Genomic DNA, 21,595 nt, shown 5'->3' on the forward strand with positions numbered 1-21,595 from the left:
TGGATACTTGTTTTGAATTTTGATTGTGTGCTACCCCTTCTGCAGAAACGATACAAGGATATTTCGGTTTTGAGGCAAAAACAATCAGAATAAATGATATTCTTCCAATGATTTTTGTCCCACCTTCTGTTATAAGCGCTTGGTGGGTAACCTCTAATGGCTGCTTAATTGAACAAGATCTTGTTCTAGACATGGAGGTTGTTTGCTCATTAATTTTGTGAGAAATAGTCGAAAATGAAATCAGGGATGAAAATGATTTCTTATGATATGGCTTATACTTATCGCTAGGAGCAAAACCTTTTCTACTGATATATTTTCTTAAGAGGGGGGTAGCACTGGCAAACACTTACCACAGTTTTTGTCTTGTCATGTATTCATCATTTTAGTAAAATCATGAATCTTCAAGTTGTTGTCTTTGTGTTCTTTCAACCCCTAATAAATACCCACCTTAAATTCTGCCCCAAATTCATCCAAAGAATACATTCTAAACCTTAGGCCCAAAGTTTGGGATCCAGAATTCGATATGATGACGGCTTGTCTTAAATTCTTTAACAGACGGCTTGTGTTAAATTATCTTAACAGTAAAAAAAGTGTTTTTCAAAATAACGATTTTCACATGTTTTGAACTCTTACGATTAAACTATCAAAAGAAGGTAAGTGCATGCTGTTATATATCTATAGGACATAGGATATCTCTCATTTGAATGAGATCTTGATTTCATTTTTGTACCTTTCTAAACTTGTGTGTTCCACTAACGTGTTTCTTGTTTATTAGTTTTGTATCTCCACCTTCATTCCATTTTCCACAAAGACTTTCAATAATTTTGATGTAATAGAATCCTTAGACAACAATACTTGATTACTCCAAAAATTTATAATCAAAATTCACATGTCTCACAAATCTTGCCGGAATTTTGATCCCAGTTCAATCATCTCATAAACCCATTAATCAGAACATTATAAACCACGACACTAGACCTACACTATCAACCAATTTGTCATGAAATCAAAAGCAATACATCCTAAAAACGTATAATTAACTTCTGCAAAATGAAAAAAGAAAAAAGAAAAAATTGAACCAACTTATAATTTTGAACTACTTTTGTTTGGTATGATGTTTATAATTTTGATCCATTAGTGTTCATTTATATTTTATGTTAAAAGAGTAATATTTCCTCTCAATAAACTAAAGTTGGATGTAACAAATATTTTGAGAGTAAATAGAATTGGAGAGGAGGGTGGTGACGGAGATAAGCGTCAGTGAGGGTCCAGGTGGAGGAAAGAAAGGGTGACAGGTGGCAAATAAAAAGGCAATGGTTAAAGATAGTGAGGATTGAACGGTAAGACTTGGCGATTACCGAGTCACCCAAACAAAAAGTCGTCGAGGCGGTGCCGTCCAACCACTGAGAGACAAGTGTCAGACTCCACCATGCCACGTCCGCAAAAGCAGGCCCCACAATGGGAACAATATCTCACTTCATGACAGAAAAGAGAAAACAGAATGTTTGAGATTTTTTATTTTACTCCAAACCAACAATCAACTTTTTTTCCTTTTCCTTTTCCTTTTCAATATCATTCTTTTCTTCCTCAACCCTTTAGTTTTATTTTCTTTATTTGGTTTTTAAGTTTCTTTTTTAACTTTTGTTTTTAGTTTATAATTAGACTTTTTCTCTCCCCACAATTTCCGTATTCATCCAACAATTTCTATCTTTTAATTTTTTTAATATTTACCGATGAATCCAATTTTTCTGGCTATCTTTACTTTTTTTTTTTTTATTATTTATTTACCAAATACCTTTATCTTACTTCTTAATCTATTTGTTACAATTATCGAGGCCATCCAAACACAAACTTAACTAACCTCCACATATTAATCTCATATTCAGTAACTCAAATGTCCCCTTAATTCTTAATGTTTGCTTTGGACTATTTAAATTGGATGTGAAAGTTTTAAATTAATTTGAGTTAGTGATTAAAAATTAATGATGATTAATTTAATTTTTTTAATTAACTAATATAAATTTGACACAAACGACTAAAGTAGATATTAATCAAAATTCAACGAGTAATCAATATAACATCTTAAAACCTAAAATCAAATGAAAACTATACTCGAAATATAAAAGTAAGAATGCAAAAGGTTTCAAAACTCATATACCGAACCAAAAATAAACTAATATAAATCATACTTTAGACCTAAGGGACCACCAAATTGAGATCTATTGAGGAAGAAAATGAGAAAGGAATAATAATGGGATAGAATGGAAAATGGCAATTGCTCCATTGTCATGCAATGATGGCAAAATACTAAGGGTAGGTGAATAGTCTTATTCATATCAACTTTCCTTTTCGAGAAGTTTATAGATGCTTCTCACTTTGTCTCTTAAGTTCATAAAAAAAAAAAAGAATGTAATATATATATATATATATATATATATATATATATATATATATATATATATAATCCAAATCTTTACTCTTATTTCTACCATTAAGTCAATAATGTGAATGAAAAATAAATAAATAAAAAGACCGTATAAAGTTCATAGTAATTTCTTAGAAAGAAAAGAAGAATGATATAAGAAAAGGCTTGAGTTTTTGTTGTTAGAAAAATAGGAAGTGTTGAAGGCGTAGGCAAAAAGGCATCTCTCCCACAAGCACTAACTCATATGTATGTAAGTATGAAAGGATGAAAAATAAAATAAGTAAAGTCGGTTTGCATAGAGGGAGTGGACGGAGCATGCCGCCATATTACTTCATTAAGGGACGGCATGATATTTTTTGTTGCATATCTAAACATACAACATATATTTCACCCCATTAATATATACATAACTTTTTAAATATATATATTTTTATAGAAAAAGAAGTTAGATCCTCGATTTCGTTTATGGTTGTCATACATATATGTCTCAAAGATATTTTAAACGATCAATTTTAAATCTGGTTTAAAGCTATCCAACTAAAAATGTATATTATATTAATAAATACTCAAATATATATTTTTAAAAAGAAAAGGTGTTTGGCAAGAATATTTTATAAAGATTTCCTATTTAAAGAGAGGAAGATATTTTTAGTTTGGGCAGTGATATTTTAATATATAATTTAGATGTACATATGTATACATGCTATAAATAGAAGGTGTGATGATGTGAATTTCCTCATATATAATTCTCCTAATAATGTAATTCTAAAGTGTAGGACCTAGGAACACACACCTCTTCAATTTAATTTAATTAAAAATATGAGATTCTTATCATTTTCTTACTGTGTCTTATTATTAAATATAAATTCGATATTTCTAAGAGATTTAAAAATTATTATTGAAAAAGATTGTGGGGGTGAAAGCTAAAGGTATATATATATATATACTTATATATATATTATTTAGAAATACTTTAAAGAGAAGTACTTAGGGTAATAATAATCTCAAAATACAACTGCAAAATTTATCACCATTTTGACTTTAATGGTTTTTGAAGAAAAGAAAAACTTATTGTTCTTAATTAATTACCTTCTTTACTTCCAAAATTTCTAATGAATTAAGTCATTTTCAAGCAAAAATGTGTAAACCATTGGAATATATATAAGTTTATATACAATTGATGTTATTTTTTTATAGGTTGATTAATTTGATATTAGGTTTAAGATTACGTTTCCTTAATTTGGTGGATTAAATAGATAATAGTTAAGAATCTGAAATTGAAAGCAAACTATAATCAATTTTTATATGGATAAGGTTTCTTTAATTTGATCAAACCAACCCTTTATGACCCACATCCACTTTAGTGTTCATATTTATTCATGTTAAATCATCCCCATACTAAATATATGTTTTAAAAAATACCAAATTGTAAAAAAAAAAACTAAACAAAATTGATTATATGATATTTCAAATTAAAAGAACAACAATTATTTAGCAATTATACTAAACATCAACACAACGTGTGAAAACCAACGAGACACCAATCACACTTTTACGTTTATAGAATATTAACGAAAAATTCATTGAAAACATGAAGGATATTTCGGCACAATGGAGGGATGGAAAACATAACCTATAACATGAAAATTTAATTAGTTCACAGGGAAAAATATATTTTTTGACTTGGCCTACAAATTTTTTATAGAAATTTTGACCTTTTCTCTCTTAGATATATTATTGGTCTAATTTATCACATACCTTAATTTTGATGGACTACTTACTACTTATTTTTCCTTTAACATTTGTCAATGGTAGAAATGTATTTTAAATGTGTATATATATGAAAACATAAATGAACTAAAATTGACTAAATTGAATAAAAATCATTAGAGAGACTATATAATTAATATATTCATTAATTTGGCCCAATTTAAAAGGAAAATAGTTGGCTAAGCTACTTGACCATGAAATTATAATAATAATCAAAATGGAGAATCTATTTTAACTTCAAATAACTAATAAGTTCTATATATAATGTTTGAATTCATCCCTCCCTTAAAATCTAAAATAATTATTACAATATTAATTAAATAAATAAATAACTCCATACCCAACAAATTTCCTATCAATTTAAGTTGTCTTTGGTATATGAAATAAGTATACATGTCCAAAATTATAATATTGTCAATTTAACTCATTCACAAACAAGGTTTACAAACAATTTTATAAATTTAGATTAACTTTATGTCGTAAAACAAAAGACATACACAAAAATTTACTTGTTTATTAATAGTATGTTAGCTATGTACACAAAATAATAGTCTCCAAAATTAAAAAGATATATCTTTAAACTTTAGTGTAAACAACGTAAAAATGATAAATATGTAACTAACTTAAGTTTACATGAAGCTTCACATTAAACAAAACGTCAAATAAAAAATTCAAAACCTTTCTACATTTTATATAGATAAATTAAATACTTGATGGTACTATCGTAACAACTCGTCCAAATTTATATGTCGAGTTAATAATGAAACTGTGAAATTAAGATGTAAAAGGGGAAGAGGGACAAAATGTTGTAGCCTCCACTAGTAAAAGCAATGTAGAAACGTTGGAGATTTAAAAAGAAAGAAAAGAAAGGATTGTGTTTAAAAGCATGCGTGTTGAAAAAACTCCATATCACTTCATAAAACTTCTAACTTCCCATTCTCTCAATGGTTCATTCCCCCTTTTTTTCTCTCTCAATTTAAACATAACAAACTCTATACTCTCAAAAAGTGGCTTCTCCATCATTTTATTTACTTATTCAAATGTAAAACCAAACTTTTTTCTTTTTTTGTTATTACCTTATAATATTTATTAATAATAATGCCCATTTTTTTTTGTCTCCATTAACCATTTCTATTACCTATATATTATTCTTTCTAATTACCCTTTATTTATATTATACCCCAAAGTGAAATTAGTTCATTACAATTTTTCACGAGAAGGTTAAAAATTGACAGATGGATTAGCCTATCAAACTTAAAATTTTGAATTGATTTAATTATTAGCTTAGTTCCAAACATTCAGTACTGAAAGAAAAATCCAAACATTGGGTTTTAAAATGAATTTTCTTTTTTTAATAAATGTTTTCAATTAAAATGAAATTGTGATCTATGTATCAAAAAAATTTGTTGTCCTAAATTGACCAAATAGTTTTGAAATATTACAAGAAAGCCATTAAAGCTATCTTTTCTCTGACGACATCACTTTCAATGCTCCACTATTAATGAGGTTTTAGGCCATGTTTTTTGGCTCTTTAAAATCACTTCCTTTCCTTTCCCTTTTTTTTTTTTTTTTCTCTCTCTCTTTTGCATTTATTCAAAAGCTACGATAAACCCTAACAAAAAACAACGTCAGGATGACTTCTCTATAGCATAAGACTTAACCAATTATATAACTATATATTCAATATCAATTTATACCCAATCACTTTTTTAGGATATTTAACAATAATAAAAAGCACTTTCCAATTAACCTCTAATTCTAAGTTTTGTATTGTTTGCTCTCCGCCAAATTTTCTATAAAAATCAATTTATTTTTTATTTAACGGCTAACTTTGAAACAGACCGAAAAAAGAAATTTGTATTTGCTTACAATTTAATAATATCAATAATTGGTGTAGATTAGTTAATTTAATTTATCTTCAAACAAATTTAACTTATATTATTGATTTGGAGTGATTTGAAGTTTGATTCTTCACTATATGCATTAAAAAGAAAATACATTAAAATGTTGTCTTTGATTTTGTTTTTTTTTTTCTTCTTCTTTTAATTGAGACATGAAAAAGTATACCTAAAAAATTGAAGAAAAAATGAGATTGCTCATATTTCATAAAAGCAGGAGAGAAAGTAGATCTATATTATTTCTCCCATTCCCAAAATCAAATTAAGTTCAAGATTATTATAAATTTAGTGTTGCATGTTAGTTAATGAACTTTAAAAGTGATCTCACACACATATGTATGTGTGTATATATATATATATATTCATCCAACTTAATGTTTATGAGATTCTTAATATAATTAAAAAAAATTGAACATTTTTATACACATTTTTGTTTATTTTACTATATATATTTAATAAAATAAATATATATGAAAGTAATTGAAGTTTATAAGAAAAAAAAATGCAATAACATAAATGGGAGACGTCTCTTGGCGAAGACACAAACAAAATACAAAGCTCAAGGATTAAAAGGTTCACAAACAACCCCAAAAAAAAAAGTTTTAAAGCTTTTCACTTGATTTCCTAGTGATGATGCTTCTAATCACTAAGAATAACATATATATGTATATATATAAGAATGTTAGCTCGATTATCTAGAATTATAACTTGAGAAAGAAGCAAAGAGTAGCAGGAAGCCACCTAATTTTGAATAACTGGGAGAAAAAGAAAGATATGTATATATAGTGATATGGAATTAATAAACAGAAAAGGGAATAATTAAAGTAGAGAAATGTGAGATAAGCATATAGTATTGTAATTTGTTAGTAGAGGAAAGAGAGAATAGATTGAGTCAACCATATGGACGCAATGATCCCATGATAAAAAGGAAAGTGGTGAAGCAAGTTGATTGGATGTTTGATATGATGGCCCCTCTAACTCCACTCTTTTAGTTGATCCCTCCCTTCCTACTACCTACCCTTCTTCCTCTTCTTAACTATACTTCCTTTCGTTGAGTCTCCACTCTCTTTTTCTTTATTTCATCTTTCTCTCCCTCCCTTTTTCTTAATCTTACTAATTACTTGTTTATCTTTTACTATTTCTACATCAAATATAATCGGATTCATGTGTTCAACGAGTTAGAAATGTTAATAATAAAGTCTTGTATGACGTAATAAAACTTATTAGCGTTACGTTATTTATACGAAACTAAAATATTGTGATATAAGTTAAAAATTTTGATCTTTTTACGTTTAAACAAAATCATTGTTTTTTTTTTCTTTCATTGAAACCAAATAAAAATGATTTTGATTTATTGATCCAAAGACTATGGAGTTGTGAAGTCAAAATCATGTATATTTTTGGGAGGGTGCCAACCTACTTATTTATATATATATATATATACAACATTTGTGGGAATAAAATTATTTATTTACGTTATATAAATATATATATATATATATATATATATATATATATGGTCCCAAAATAAAGAGTGGGATTTGAATAAACATGTTTTATTTTTAAATGATGGTGTGTTGCAATATGGACTAGTCGTAGCATAGATAATGAAAGGGCAATAAGATGTGACCCGTGTACAAGTAGTCTAAAGTTACACAACTATTTTGTCTTTTTATTTGAATGGTTTTCATGAAACATGAAATTTATTGTAGTTATGTGTGTGTTTTTCTTAATTAAAGTACATTTAGGTTTTTGGTACAATAAATAAATAGAGTTTATATATAGTTTAACAAGAAGTATAATTGGTGGATTTTATGATGCTTTTTTTCTTATAAATTTTGGCCATTGAGACTATGTTAAGAAGTGACACTCATTAAAAGAAAAAATGGAAAATTCGAGATTTGAAGAAAATTTAGAAAATCATCTATAATCTCTTCAAGAAGAGACAATTTCTTGATTTGATCAACCTTACTAATTAGAACATGTTGTAGAGTGGGATTCACTTTGAAAAAGAGATAGGTCGATGGCATCTTAGTTTCTTAGATTCCCTCGTTATTTTTTTTTCTTCAGATTTCTTTTTTTAGTATTTTGTTGGTTTCTTTTCCTTTATTATTATTCCACCGTTTTGCTACATTATTGTATACCAAGTAAGCATTCTTGTTCTACTTTAAGTATGAGCACAATCTAATATTATTAAGTAATCAATGTAGCCACATCAAATTGATTGTTTAAATTAGCATGCTAGTTGAGTTTTAATGTTGGATAGGTTAAGATCAATATAAACAAATCTCACAAAAAAAAATAATGGGACTAAGAGCTTGAACATAGGACATCATTTACTTTATATATATAAAGGCACATCACATGACCAAGAGATTACATGAAACTATCGTCTAAGATTCTAATTTAGGATCAGTTTCTTAAAGATATTTGAAATCAACACGGGATAGAAGTTGACCTCAATTCGTCAATGTGATCAACATGATGCAATCATATAGCTTACGAGAGTTTATTCTTAGGTTAAAATTTGACTTTGAAATATCTGTTTCTTCTTATTTTTTATCTTTATTGTTTACAAAAACAACCTCAAAACCTTTTTTATTTTCTTTACCATTTGATTTACATTGAAAAGCTCTCTTAAAAAAAATCAAATTGTATAAATAGTTTCGTAAGAAAACAATACTTGAAGTACGTATACTTAATATGACATAATGCATGCTTGCACGCTTAGATATGAAGTATTGTTTTTAATTATTTTTCATTCATACTCGTTTCGGTCAATAACGAACTTCCTAAATAATCTTCGATAACTTTTTGGTGAGTAATTTTTGTTAACACTTCATCACTCTTTTAGTCATTATATTGCTTACTCTTGGTTGACCTATTCTTAGACGCGCTAAGAAATTTGTAATCATGATTATATACTAAAATAATGCCCAATTTTGAAAGAATCAAAGTTTATTTGCTTTTCTTATTAAAAGAATGGTTATCCACTGTAATTATTGCTAAGTGAAAAATGATGTAAATGTGTGTATGAATAGTTTATTGTTACTTTAACTTAAAAAGTTATTCGATAAGGCTATATAATTTTGAAAAAGAAATCCATAGGGTTCCCATCTCAGCCACTAATTATACCAAAAATTAATTCAATAACTTCACTTTTCACTAACCCAACCAATCCTCATTAATTATTGCTCTTAAAGCATGATAGATTCATATGAAATTATTAATAATTACACTCATGACTAATTGATAATTACTATTTACAAACCATCAATAAAATTTAGGTATAGTTGAATAAAACTTTCTATGTTTAAGAACCAAATAAAATATAGAAGAAAATATGAATGCATGTATTTCAATTACAAAAATTTATCAACTTAATATTGTGTTTAATTAAAAGTTTGAAAATTACAAAACATTAAATGCATGTATTTCAATTACATCATCTACGACGACATAATCTTTGAAAAGTTTATTTTCCTTTTATCCTCTTTTTCTCTTTGCTTTTCCCTTTTTTTTTTTTTTTTCTTTTCAATTATAGGACCCTACAATGAATTTAATTTGATGTGATGTCCTAAAACAATATGTGAGATCAATATCATATGCAATACTTCAGTAGAAGATACATATTATAATTAAATGAATGTAATGATTGGACTACTAAATTTAAATTTAAATATATGAAAGTATTGTGAATGACTATGAGTAGGAGTATTTGTGGATTGAGTTGGATTGGATTGGAATCGAACACTTTTTAAATCCAACTCAATTGTTTTCGGATTGTGTATTTCTTCAATCCAACTCAAGGATAAAACATTATGGTTGGGATGTTATTGTTTAAATTTATGTTCTAAAATTAAGCAAAATGTTAGTATGTAAAATTTTTATTTAATTATCCATTTATGGAATGGAATGGAATGAAGGTTAACAACTCAATCTCAATTTACATCAATTTAGATGATTGTAATTATTTAATAAATTTGATTAGAAAGGAAGAATTAATAATAGAGTGAAATTGGTTAGGGTTGTTTTTTGTGAAGGTGAAGAATGAATATAAGCGATAAGATTTTGTGAATGTTGATGTTATTAATTTTGTTAATGGGAGAGATGATGGGGTTTCTTTTTAACACTCAACGAATAACCAAAGATGAGATGTCAAATTTTGGATTCAAACAAAAGTTGGGAGTCAACAAAGAAGTGGTCTGTCTTAGTCCCAATAAAGTCCGGAGTTTTGAGAGAGAAAATGGGGGAATGCCATTATGTGTAATAATTGATACCAAATAAGGGCAAAACTTAACCAAATTTTCTTTAAATACCATTCCTAAATCAACCGCACTACTACTCCCTTCTTCCTCCCTTCTTCACTTTCACCCAAAACATATCAATTCATCCATTCCTTCCCAATTTCCCCTTTTCTTCTCTCCATCAAAATGGGCAACTGTAATTGTTTGTTCATCGATAACAAACCCATCAGAATCATGAAAACCGACGGCAAAATCCTTGAATACAAATCCCCCACTAGAGTTTTCCAAGTCCTCTCCGATTTCTCCGGCCACGAAATCTCCGACGCCGTTCCCGTCTCTCATCATCTCCACCGAACCGCCAAGCTTCTCTCCGGCCACCTCTACTTTCTCATACCCAAGGAACCAGAAGAGAAAAAGCCCAAGAAGGCGGTCCGGTTCGCTGAACCGGAGAAGGAGACGGCCACCGGTGGAGGGGTGGTGAGAATAAAAGTGGTTATGACGAAAAAGGAGCTGCAGGAAATGGTTGAAAGAGGAGGAATTTCGGCAGAGGAAATGATTTGTAAGATTAAAAATGGATGTGGGGAAATTAGTAGCAGATCAGAAATGGAAGAAGAAGAAGATGATGATGATGATGATGAAGAATCGGAGTTACAAAGATGGAAGCCGGTTCTTGAAAGTATACCGGAAAGTGAAGTTGCTTGCTAGTTAGTTTTACCCAACTCCGTCCGGTTTTCTTTCTTTCTTCTTTTTTTCTCTTTATATACAGATCAAAGTGTATAACAAACTTGAAAGATAGATAATGAAAACGAGAAAGTTTTTGTCATATAATTTCACCTTTTTCCTTTCTTCCCTTTTCCTTCACTTTACTTCAACCGCGACTTATCCATTTTGGTTGATTTCATCATGAATATGAACCAGTAGGTAAAGTCGGTTCAGTTCTTTTTTAAATTGGAGTCAATGAAGAACCAAATCCAACCGCTCAAATTTATCAATAAATTAACCAATTCATATATATGTTCATCTTCAATTTGATTTATTCTTACTTTTGGTTTTGGGTTTTCTTTCCTCATCTTCTTTCCAAATATATAGAAATTTGAATTTTTTTTGTTTTCTTTCTTGGTTTATTTGTAAGTAACAAATAATTATACATACAACATAGTAGTTGGTTTTCTTTTTCTTAAAGTGACAAATATATATGCATGAGATTTGTATATATTACACCTTCGCTGTTGAGTAGTTTTTTCAATTCCTAAGATGCTCAATTTTATACTTAGAGAACAGAATCAATGTGGACCAAAATAATAATTTAACATCTTTTAATTAATCAAACCAAAAAGATACTTTATTAATTCATGAAGATGTTAAAATATGACTTTTGTCTCAATCCTTAGAATTTTTGGTTCATGTCACGATAAGTATTTTGTGGATGATGGAAACTCTGCATAGTATTAGATGCGAAAATAATAACTCTCTATTTCATTATAGACATTTCTACAACCATTTAACAAACTACCGTGAGATGTATTTTATTGGAAGTATAAAGTAAAGTGTTATAATGTGAACTTTTATGACAATAAAGAAAGTGTACAATTGCAGGTCTAAGATAATATTTGTCATGATTCAAATATACTTGACAATCAAAAATTGTTACCATATATTCTTTTATTTTTTTGTTTACATTTTCTTCCATAGTTAATATTCATAACGATTTGAGTGAAATGATGACAATGATAACTAGTATGGTAAACTCGGAAGTGATATTTTATAACTAGCTATTACTATTAAAATCTTAACGTGCAACACAATAACATAAAATAATTATCATCAATCTTAATCATCGTGACCATTTTTAAATAGTGACACATTTGTAGTAATGTTATGATAAAAATAAAATAAAACAAATATTTATGAAGTGATATACCATTCAAAATTGGCAACAGACATGAATCTGTGGTTTAAAACTAAATAGTTACAATACTAAAAATCAATCTAATTAAAGTGCTAAAATGGATTATTTTTGTAGAGATGTCAGTAAAATTATAAAAGAGAAAACAAGATAAGGAGGAAAGATGATTAATGAGTCATATTAGCATAATAAAACCTTTATTCCATGAGTATAATTATTGAGAAATATGGTGGTGTGATGCTTATTAGCTCCATAATGGGCAAGAGGGATTATAGTGCCAAATTTTTCATTATCAAAATGGGGGCATTAATTAGTGTTTCAAGTGGTTGATCAAGTCAATTAATTAATTTCTCCAACTAAATTAATGGCATCCCGAATTTCATAATTACAAAATTCTTCTCTAAGGTAAAGGTAAAGGTAAATTATTGAAAGTGGGCCCTTTAATGTTATTATCGTCCCTACATAGTATTAGGCCATAATACAAAATCACAATGTATTTGTATGGATCCTATAATATAATAACCATTCAATTTTTGGCGAAAAGTAGACAGTATTCGAACTCATAACCAGATTCATGAGAAAGAGAGCTTTATTGCTCTATATGGGAAGACAAATACCCCAAAAGAGTGTAGGGTTTTATGTGAAAAATCACTCCCTCTAGTTTATTTACACATAGAAATGTTTCAAAGGAGGCTCATGGTCCACATCTCAATCTCTTAGCTTTCATATTAAATTTTCGTCCACCTATCAATATTTTCATTGAGACAGTGACATAAAGAGTGAGTCTAACACTTCAATTATATCATAAAACCATGAAACGTGAACTAAACAAAACAGAAAAAATATGTACTAATGTAAATATAATATAAATAAATAATAAAAAACATTAACCGACTTAAGTGTATACCACCAAGGATAGGCCTCTAAAACTTAGGTCCAAATCGTTACACACTAGTAACGCAGTTTTTTTCCCCTTTTCTTTTCTACAATTCAACGTACTAATTGGATAGAATATAAAAAGTAGTCACTACAAGGAAAAGAACACTAGAAAACAACTGTAGAAAGAAATTAAAAATGAAAAGGGTTGGGTTTTGCTCTGTTCTGCCAAGATACTTTGTGAATACTACTTTATATCATTGCTTGTGGATCTTGGGTTGGTCTTGTATTTGAATGTGAAGGAAAGAGGGGAAAAATCTATCAACTCTTTCCAGGATAATAAAGCCATTGTGCACTGTCTAGTGCTTAGTTGAAATGGCGTCACAGTTTTTTATTCTTTCAAATCGAAATGACTAAGGAAATGGCATCACAGTTGGTGTACCCACAATGATTGGACCTCATTAGGCAAACTTAAGTTTAAGTTTAATCCGACAACGTTCCAGAATTATTCGAGAGATGAGATGGTGAGTTCCTATGGAGAATGGGAATTGACGATCAGGGGCTATTTACTCCCCTGGTGTTAGAAGCCACCTAGTCCTCAAAATAGAAAATGGAATTTTGCTCAACCTTGATTCTTGCTTCTCTCAAGTTTAGCCAACGCAGCGTATGATTTGGCAGAGAGTGGACAGGCCATTGGATGGTAGAACGTTAGAATGTTTATACAATCAGTTTGCTTTTCTTTCATGCTTGTATTTTGGATAGACCAAAAGTTCTAAGGTTGGAGAGACTAGAAGCACAGCACTCTCGAATGCACTGGATTACTATCTTGTTGGATCTATCTACTAGTTTGTAATCGAGCTTGTTTCAATAATCAAATTATTGTAAGGAGGGCATTCTTACAGCTTTATGGATGAGATGTTGGACAAGAAGTTTATACCTCATTTCTTCAATAACAAGTTGACTAGTTGCAAAGCCAAATCAAGTTCGAGTTTTGGTGATGTTGGCACCTGTGCTTCTCTATGCAAGATGCTTCGTAATCAATATTGAATATCCAACCCTTTTAAAGAAGAAGTTATATTTAACATACTTGGCAATAAATGTGTAAACAAAGGACGAAAGCAAAATCATTACCCATTTAGAATGAATCGGGGCAAGCAATGCTGTCGTGCACTTCAAGCCTACTGATATTCATGATTTCGTACTATGGAGGTTCTCACATTTGACAATCTACAACGCTGCTTGTTCTTCTATATTGGGGTGGGAGGAGTTAAATCAAATATATATTGCATTCTTGAAAGGGAAAAGAGAGAAAATCAGATGATGTTAATTTTATCCTGTCTTGTCTTTATTTTTCAATGGGATCCATTCCAAAGTTTTCTTTTCGAGGGTTGTCTTTCATGTCTTTATTAAAGCCTTGCACAGATCACTTCCTTCTCTCTACATCTGTCCGTAACCAAATGATCTTGGTAAACAATATGATGCATATGAGAAGTCTAGCCTCGTTATTGAAAATTGATCAAAGTGCACAAGACCAAGCCACTATTATTAGGAAAATCGAAAATGGTTCAGATGTATGTGGAATAAGCACCTAAAATTTCATCATGCAGTGATACAACAATTCAATCGTGTACTTGTACATTTACGACAATAGATACACCCACCTCGATTTGTTATGTAATATAACCTGATAAAACAGGAACATTCGATTGGTAATTTCATAAATGAACAGGAATCACAAGAACCAACATCAAAAGACCACCATGCTCAAAAGTCAATATATAAGGTGGGCAAAATCCAACATGTAAAACTTATTTCAAAAAATATAAATCAGATGACTAGTTGTTTATGACAATAAAATGGCCATAACCAATCATCAAGGAGACTCATTCTTCAGCTGGTCTTTGACCCAAAACTGAAATGTCCTCGTATCGTTTCTGCAACAAAAAAGGGCAACACGATCAAAATTAAAAGCTAACATTCAGCCACAAACGATGCTCATAGTAATATGTTTCCAGGTTGAAGTTTTATCTCATACATTTTACAACTGCAATTGCAAAAATTAATAAATTGTGTATCCCGTTCCCAATAAACACCTCCAGTAACACGAAGTGGATAAGGAAAGTTGAACAGGGTGGAGAGAACAAAAACTAACCAGATGGGCAGACCATTGTTAAGATATTCATTTTCTTTCAGTTCCTCATTTTCACTTCTTAAGAAACACACTTTAATATCGGTTTGTGTCCACCCTAACTTGCACAAACCCTGACTATTCTCACAAAAAAACTACCAGATAAACCTTGACTATTCTTACAACACAACCACCTGGCCCTACTACAAATTGATATGGTTCTCGAGGTAATTTTTGGTACATCAAATCTCATATGGTTGGCCACCATAAATAAAAATAAAATCATTCCCTTGAGCCCTTTACTTTTTACAATGACCCTTTATTGGCCAAGTTAAAAAATATATAAATTTAATAATCTATCCCATTTTTCATTTCTATCTTTTTCAAAAACATTTCCAATTTCCTCTTAATTGATTTCTCGTTCTCTTCTTGTTTCAACATTTTAAGACATCAATGAAAATGCTATCTTTACAGTTTTGGTTCATATGTTGCATAACAATATATAAAAAGAAAAAGTAAATCAATTATTTTATTAGCATTTTAGTACAATCTGAGGAAAAATGGGAATAATAAACAAAAAACTCTTGACAAATTGGTCCAATTCAGAAAGCAACTTAATGTTCAATATGATATGTGAAAGAGGTAGTGATTTTTAACTTCAGCTCTATAGAAGCTCGATAACCACTATCTGACACTCTAATTAACAAATTTAGAACCAGTGTGGAATTGAGAAATAGACATCTCAAATTAAATGGAGAGGAAAAAATACATTAAAGAAGAAAAAAAACAATATAGTTATGCCATACCCCAACATTGTTGTATTCCCAGAGTTTCTGGACTCCATAATCCACAGCCTACAGCAGAAAAGCCAAAAAAAGTAAGCTAATACTGATGCTCATAATCTTACAAGACCCGGATATCAAAAAATAATTTATATTTAAAAAATAACCAAAGGAACCCCAAATAGTTTTGTAGCAAATAATGGAATGCATATCCCTGCAAACGGTAGAAAGGAATAAATGCAAAAACAGTTTGGCAACATTCTCAAACTCCAAAATGATGATTTAACGAGCTACCCGACGAATAAAGGAAAATCGTTTCTTAGCATCGAGGGATAAGCAAGCCAACTGCATAATCCAAAAAAAAAAACACCCTAAAACTCTAGAGAGTTCATTTCGCGGGAACAAATTTACATGAAAATAAACAAGCATATCCTTAGATATTCAAAGTTTCATATTCAACTTTGAAGCCCCAGCCCCATAATCAGTAACTGATTTACTTCCAGAACCGACTTCTGGTCAAACCGTCTTTTCAGCAATGGAGCAATCGATTCGGAATTAGATGATCAAGAGAACATTAATAAACCAGTTCAATTAAGATTCCAGCATTTCAACAAATATAACTAGTTTCTACATCCCAATCCCGCTAATCTCGATAAACCAATCGACAAGGTAATACAATCTATTACCCACTAAAATTGCATTTTTCTTCTCACCATCGCTCTATCCCTCAGCAAGAAGATGGCTAAAGAAACCAAAAGAATGAATCCGATACACAATACAGAGATGATTTCAGATCCTTACCCGCTCTCCAACGAAAGCGCCGGCGATAATGAAGGTGACATAAACGGAATTCCGGCGCATAATAACTCTGTAGAAGCCTTCAAGGAGGCCTCCTCCGCTCCGACGCGCTGCAGAATTCATGGTGATGCTAATCTGAGCTTCTCTCCTCCTGATCTGTCCGAGTTAGGGTTCGCAAAGCTCCAGCGACGGTGTTGAAGTTGAGAGTTGAGACGATTGATGGGGAAAGTTCCTTTGGTTATTGGTTGATCGGTTCGACAACTTCGATTCATACGAACCCGGTCTAATACGTGCGGTTCGCAACAGCTTTAAAAATTACAAAGTGGTCGAAAATTAGAATTATAAATTAGTTTATGATTTACAACATATAAATTATAACTACTCTCTAAATTTAGGGAAGAAAATTATTTTATGAATTGATTAAATTAAAGATTTAAACTTAATTTTAACTAGTTCTTAAATTCTTAATTTAAAAGTGTGTAATATTAGTCATGATATAGATTTCTCTAACTTATAATTATTTATCCTGGTTTGTATTTTGAAAAAAAAAATAAATACCCAATATATTAAAAAGTAATTTAAAGTTTAATAACATATTAAACAAGAAATTGAAAATTAAAAAATAACAATAACAATAATGTTAACCACTTTACTTATTTATTTGTTTGTTTATATAATATATAGGAAAGTGTTGCCCTAAAAGATGTTGATAGTAATTAAAGTCAACATTTACACCATTTTGTGAGAAATGTTGAGAGAATTGAAGAAAGAAAGCAAACCCCACCAAAGGGAAAATCAATTATGATAGCAAAATAATGAAGAATTATTAACACATGCATTTACAAACCTAATCACTCCTTCTCACCATTTAATTTCCTCCTCTTTTTTTTCCTATTGATTCCACCATAATTGGTTGAATTGTATATTGTTTAAGTTTGTTTAGATCCCTAATGTTCCTAGCTTTCCTTTTAGTTTCATCTTAAGAAAAACTATTTGTTAGAGTATAACTAAAGACTTTAGGTAGAGGAAAAGTTGGATATAAATATGCTTCATTTTTATTATATACTTTAACGTTACCATGTTTGATTTAAATTAAATGTTCTTTTGTTAGAATTACAAATATATCATTGAAATAAATAGGGTTAAGATAGTTCTTGCTTGGTTTTACAGTAAAATTAGTGAAAAATCAATTGCATTGATTATATAGGCGTGTATGGACCAATTCGATGAAGTTGAAACTTTCAAGTTCAAATTGATACAACACAACAAATTTAGTATTAAATTTGATTTATGTTTGGATAAACTCACTTTTAGTCTCTAAACTTTCAATAATGCAACATTATATTTTAGTAGTCAATCTTTGAGTTGTAACAATTTAGTAAATATTATTTCGATTTTGCAACAATTTAATAATATATAAACTCTAATCGATAACAAATTATCTCGTATAGTTTAAAATATCTAACGATTAATTATGGTAAGATTTAATATAATTTCTAAGAATGAACTAATTGAGGATCTAGTATATTTATAAGCTACAAAACCAAAATGGTTAGATAACATTTAATTTTGATTAGAAAAATCAGGATATGTATTAAATTATCATAGATTTAAAAGTAAAATGAATAAATTGTGATGAAGACAGAGACATTATTTAGGCTTTTAGATTTCATTCTAATTTTCCACTTTGAAAGTTGTTGTTTCTACTTTTACCTATATGAAAGAAACAATTTAACTTTCTATTGAAATTATAAAAAAAGAAAAAGAAAAAGAAGAAGATCTTAAAATCTACTTTACTGAAAAATGTTAATTAAATAAAGTTAGAAATAAAATTTGTTTAAAAAAGATTGTATTATGTTAATAAATTTTGGTATTGGAAATGTGAAGTGGAGACGGAGAGCCTCTCCCGCCGCCAGAAACGAAAAACAAAGAAACCGGGACTCCACTCGCCGCCAATCAACTAAAGCAACTAATCAACCTTTTTCTTAAATTCAAAACCTTCCCTTCCCATTCCCCATCTTTCTTTTTCTTTTTCTTTCCAATACATCTACATTTTTTTTAAATGGTATAGCTAACGGGTTGTTCCCAAATATTAATCCAAATCAACATGAACTAGTTCAAATAATTACAAATATTAGTTAGCTTCAAGTTTATGAAAAAAATAAAATGAATCATTTAAAAAACGTTTTTCTACACCAACTTTTCTTAACAATCTTTCCCTTTAAATTTTGAACTACATTCATTAATTTCCAATTTTTCAAAAGAAAGCCCATAGGCTCCCACAATTTAATACATTTCAAAAGTTCTTTCGTTAATATATAAATAAAAAGATAAATATATAATTTTAATGTTAGAATTAATTTTCCACACCATTAATATGTGTTTTTTTTTTCAAATTTTTTCAAAGTGTAGAACATACAATCCGCTAATAGAATCCGCTAATGATCCAAAATTCTTTTCCTATCAAATCACATATTTCTACCAACAAATTTAAATTTGAACAAGTTAAAATTTTTTACAACTTTAAATTCTATTAATGTTTTAATGAAGTATAGAGTAACTTTATTAATTCGTAAATTTAGTATCGAGGTAAATTTTGAATTCTTTCCTAATTTTATAATATACACAATTATGTCTCAATTTCTTACTTTTCTTTACCCTAATTTATTTTACAAAGAACTAGTAGAAAATTGAACATTTTATTTATAACTAATTAGAGAATGAATTGATGTCAATACTAAGCTCATTTTAGTCTTTTCACCTAAAATTTATGGAAAGAAAAATATAGATCATAATACATATTATAAAGTCTGAGATGATTGAAATACTATGTAGAATGGTTAAATTTAAAGTAGGAGGCATCAAAATTAGTATTTGGTATGTTGAAACATAAACTCAAACGAATAATAAGATTAAAAGTTTGATTGTTCCTAAGTGGTAAATGAATAAAAGATAATAATATTTAATTTACAAAGAAAGGCAGAATCTTTGAATTTTGATGTAATATAAGCTTTCTTTCCAACAACCAAAAATTAATTTATTATAAGGTTTGGTCAAATAAGGGTAAACCAAAATATGTATTTATGTGATTATTAAAAAGCGTCACATCATGATCATGAACAAATATACAAATGCAAAATGCAACTACTCATTCCCAAGAGAAAACTTCTATCTACAACAAATCTTCATCCTCTAATTCAAACAAAAAATATTTCAAAGTAATACCAAAAGGATTAAAAAAAAAGGACTATGAAATCGATGTTTTACCTTTCAGATCAGAATGGAGTAGAAATTTTCTTAGTTCAAACCGCTGTTCATCCAAAGACAAATTGGATGGGAATCGGTCCTACCGAGCAAACATCCAAATCAAAGGCTGCCATTCGAAAATCTTCGGGCGGGTCCCGCCGAAGTGCACGATGATCCCTCGCATGGCGGAAGAGTCAATGCTACGCCTATGCTACCTCTATACCGGCCTCGCTTACGCTCCATGAACTGGACCTTCTTCCCGATGCAAATCGATGCATACCGCCCAAGGCAGGTGGTTCTGTTTCGTCGATCTTGCTTGGCGGCTGCGGCTGCGGCGGCGGCGGCGGCGCTCTGATCTTATGTTCCGGAGGAGAGTTTGCGAGTGAAGACGAGGCAGTTGGTTCGACGACCGGTTGCCTTCTTCCACCGCTCCGGAAAATTCTAGCGCGAAAACTCGCGAAGAATCCTTTCTTCTGTTTTTCGACTGATTTCTCCTTTGCGGTTGCTGTTAGTTCTGTTTCTGATGAGTGATGGTGATTATTATTATTCTTCTGACGATTTCGGTCCTTCTTCGATCTTACTTTCCCCATACACGATACCTTGGGGGAAGAAGGCTCGATCATAGACGAAACCGATTTTCCAACGGATCCTGACCGTTTCGGAAACAACCGAATGTTTCCAGACTTACAATTACGCCGATTCTTCGCTTCCACATAAGCAGTGTTCTGAGACTTGGGCAATCCGATAATCGACGCCTTGGACTTCAAATTCAACGAAAATCTCTGCGAATTCGAATTAGGTTGCGGATGCAAATTAGGATTCAAATTCGTGGAATTAGAACTAGCCTTAGTAGATTCTTTCCTCTCGAGGAAGGCATTCCGATCGAACCAGTCGAACTCTGCATCCTTAGAGAGCCAGAAAGATTCCGGCGGAAAGTCAGGAGGAACTTCCCCCCGATCTAGGTCCTGTTTGTCGTCCTTTAATGGCAGCCGCTCTCCGTCGTCGTGGCCGGCAACAGCAGCACCAGTGAAGAAGGCCTGTAAATCTCCCTGCGGCATCATACAAAAGAAATGGAAAGGGAAAGGGAAAGAGGGAAACAAAATTGAAAGATAGAAAAAGGAAGAATTCTTGAATTTGAATGGAGAATGAGTAATGGAGATTTCTTTTCTTTCTTCTCTGTCGTCTTGGGTGTGTGCTTCGTGCGCAAATTAGGTGAAGAAAAAGGCTCTTCAATTTTAAAGGGTTGTTTTGTAATTATAGCAATAATAATTCTGAATTTTTCAACGTAATTAATTATGTTTATGAAAATTATTAATTGGTTACGATTACTTGAGTTGGACCCACTTGATTTTAATTGTTTTTTATTTTCTTTAACACATAATTTTTTGCTTTCCTCATTTCATCCTAATGAAGATTTAATTCAATTAGTTAATAGCAACATTATTTTGTGGTAAAGTACAATTCCTTCCATTACTGTCTAAACGTTCTTAATATATTACAAATACCACATGAGATTCAG

General features: G+C 30.2%; 3 protein-coding genes across 3 annotated transcripts; 1 reads left to right on the plus strand and 2 right to left on the minus strand.

The window, feature by feature from the left end:
- The first annotated feature begins 10,419 nt into the window (after positions 1 to 10,419).
- Positions 10,420 to 11,168, plus strand: LOC101213283. The gene has a single exon (XM_004143274.3). It carries the CDS (start codon positions 10,527 to 10,529, stop codon positions 11,043 to 11,045), a length of 519 nt encoding a protein of 172 aa, XP_004143322.2. The 5' UTR covers positions 10,420 to 10,526; the 3' UTR covers positions 11,046 to 11,168.
- Positions 11,169 to 14,694: 3,526 nt separating this feature from the next.
- Positions 14,695 to 17,107, minus strand: LOC101213525 (cytochrome b-c1 complex subunit 9). The gene is made up of 3 exons (XM_004143275.3): positions 16,834 to 17,107; positions 16,057 to 16,104; positions 14,695 to 15,056 (listed from the first exon to the last, which is right to left on the minus strand). Exons 1-3 carry the CDS (start codon positions 16,951 to 16,953, stop codon positions 15,006 to 15,008), a joined length of 219 nt encoding a protein of 72 aa, XP_004143323.1. The 5' UTR covers positions 16,954 to 17,107; the 3' UTR covers positions 14,695 to 15,005.
- A 3,175-nt stretch (positions 17,108 to 20,282) lies between these two features.
- Positions 20,283 to 21,134, minus strand: LOC101213762. Its single transcript, XM_004143276.3, has one exon. It carries the CDS (start codon positions 21,132 to 21,134, stop codon positions 20,283 to 20,285), a length of 852 nt encoding a protein of 283 aa, XP_004143324.2.
- Positions 21,135 to 21,595: the final 461 nt, after the last annotated feature.

Source organism: Cucumis sativus, chromosome 6 (assembly GCF_000004075.3).
Source record: "Cucumis sativus cultivar 9930 chromosome 6, Cucumber_9930_V3, whole genome shotgun sequence".
Taxonomy (NCBI): Eukaryota; Viridiplantae; Streptophyta; class Magnoliopsida; order Cucurbitales; family Cucurbitaceae; genus Cucumis; species Cucumis sativus.

Bases quoted from the DNA above. Each gene is read 5' to 3' on its own strand.
- LOC101213762 (XM_004143276.3), bottom strand. From the start codon at position 21,134: ATGCCGCAGGGAGATTTACAGGCCTTCTTCACTGGTGCTGCTGTTGCC.
- LOC101213525 (XM_004143275.3), bottom strand. From the start codon at position 16,953: ATGAATTCTGCAGCGCGTCGGAGCGGAGGAGGCCTCCTTGAAGGCTTC. The intron at 16,105-16,833 runs GTAAGGATCTGA...TTTCTGCTGTAG, and splicing joins GCGCTTTCGTTGGAGAGCGG to GCTGTGGATTATGGAGTCCA. The intron at 15,057-16,056 runs GTATGGCATAAC...TTTTTGTTGCAG, and splicing joins GGGAATACAACAATGTTGGG to AAACGATACGAGGACATTTC.
- LOC101213283 (XM_004143274.3), top strand. From the start codon at position 10,527: ATGGGCAACTGTAATTGTTTGTTCATCGATAACAAACCCATCAGAATC.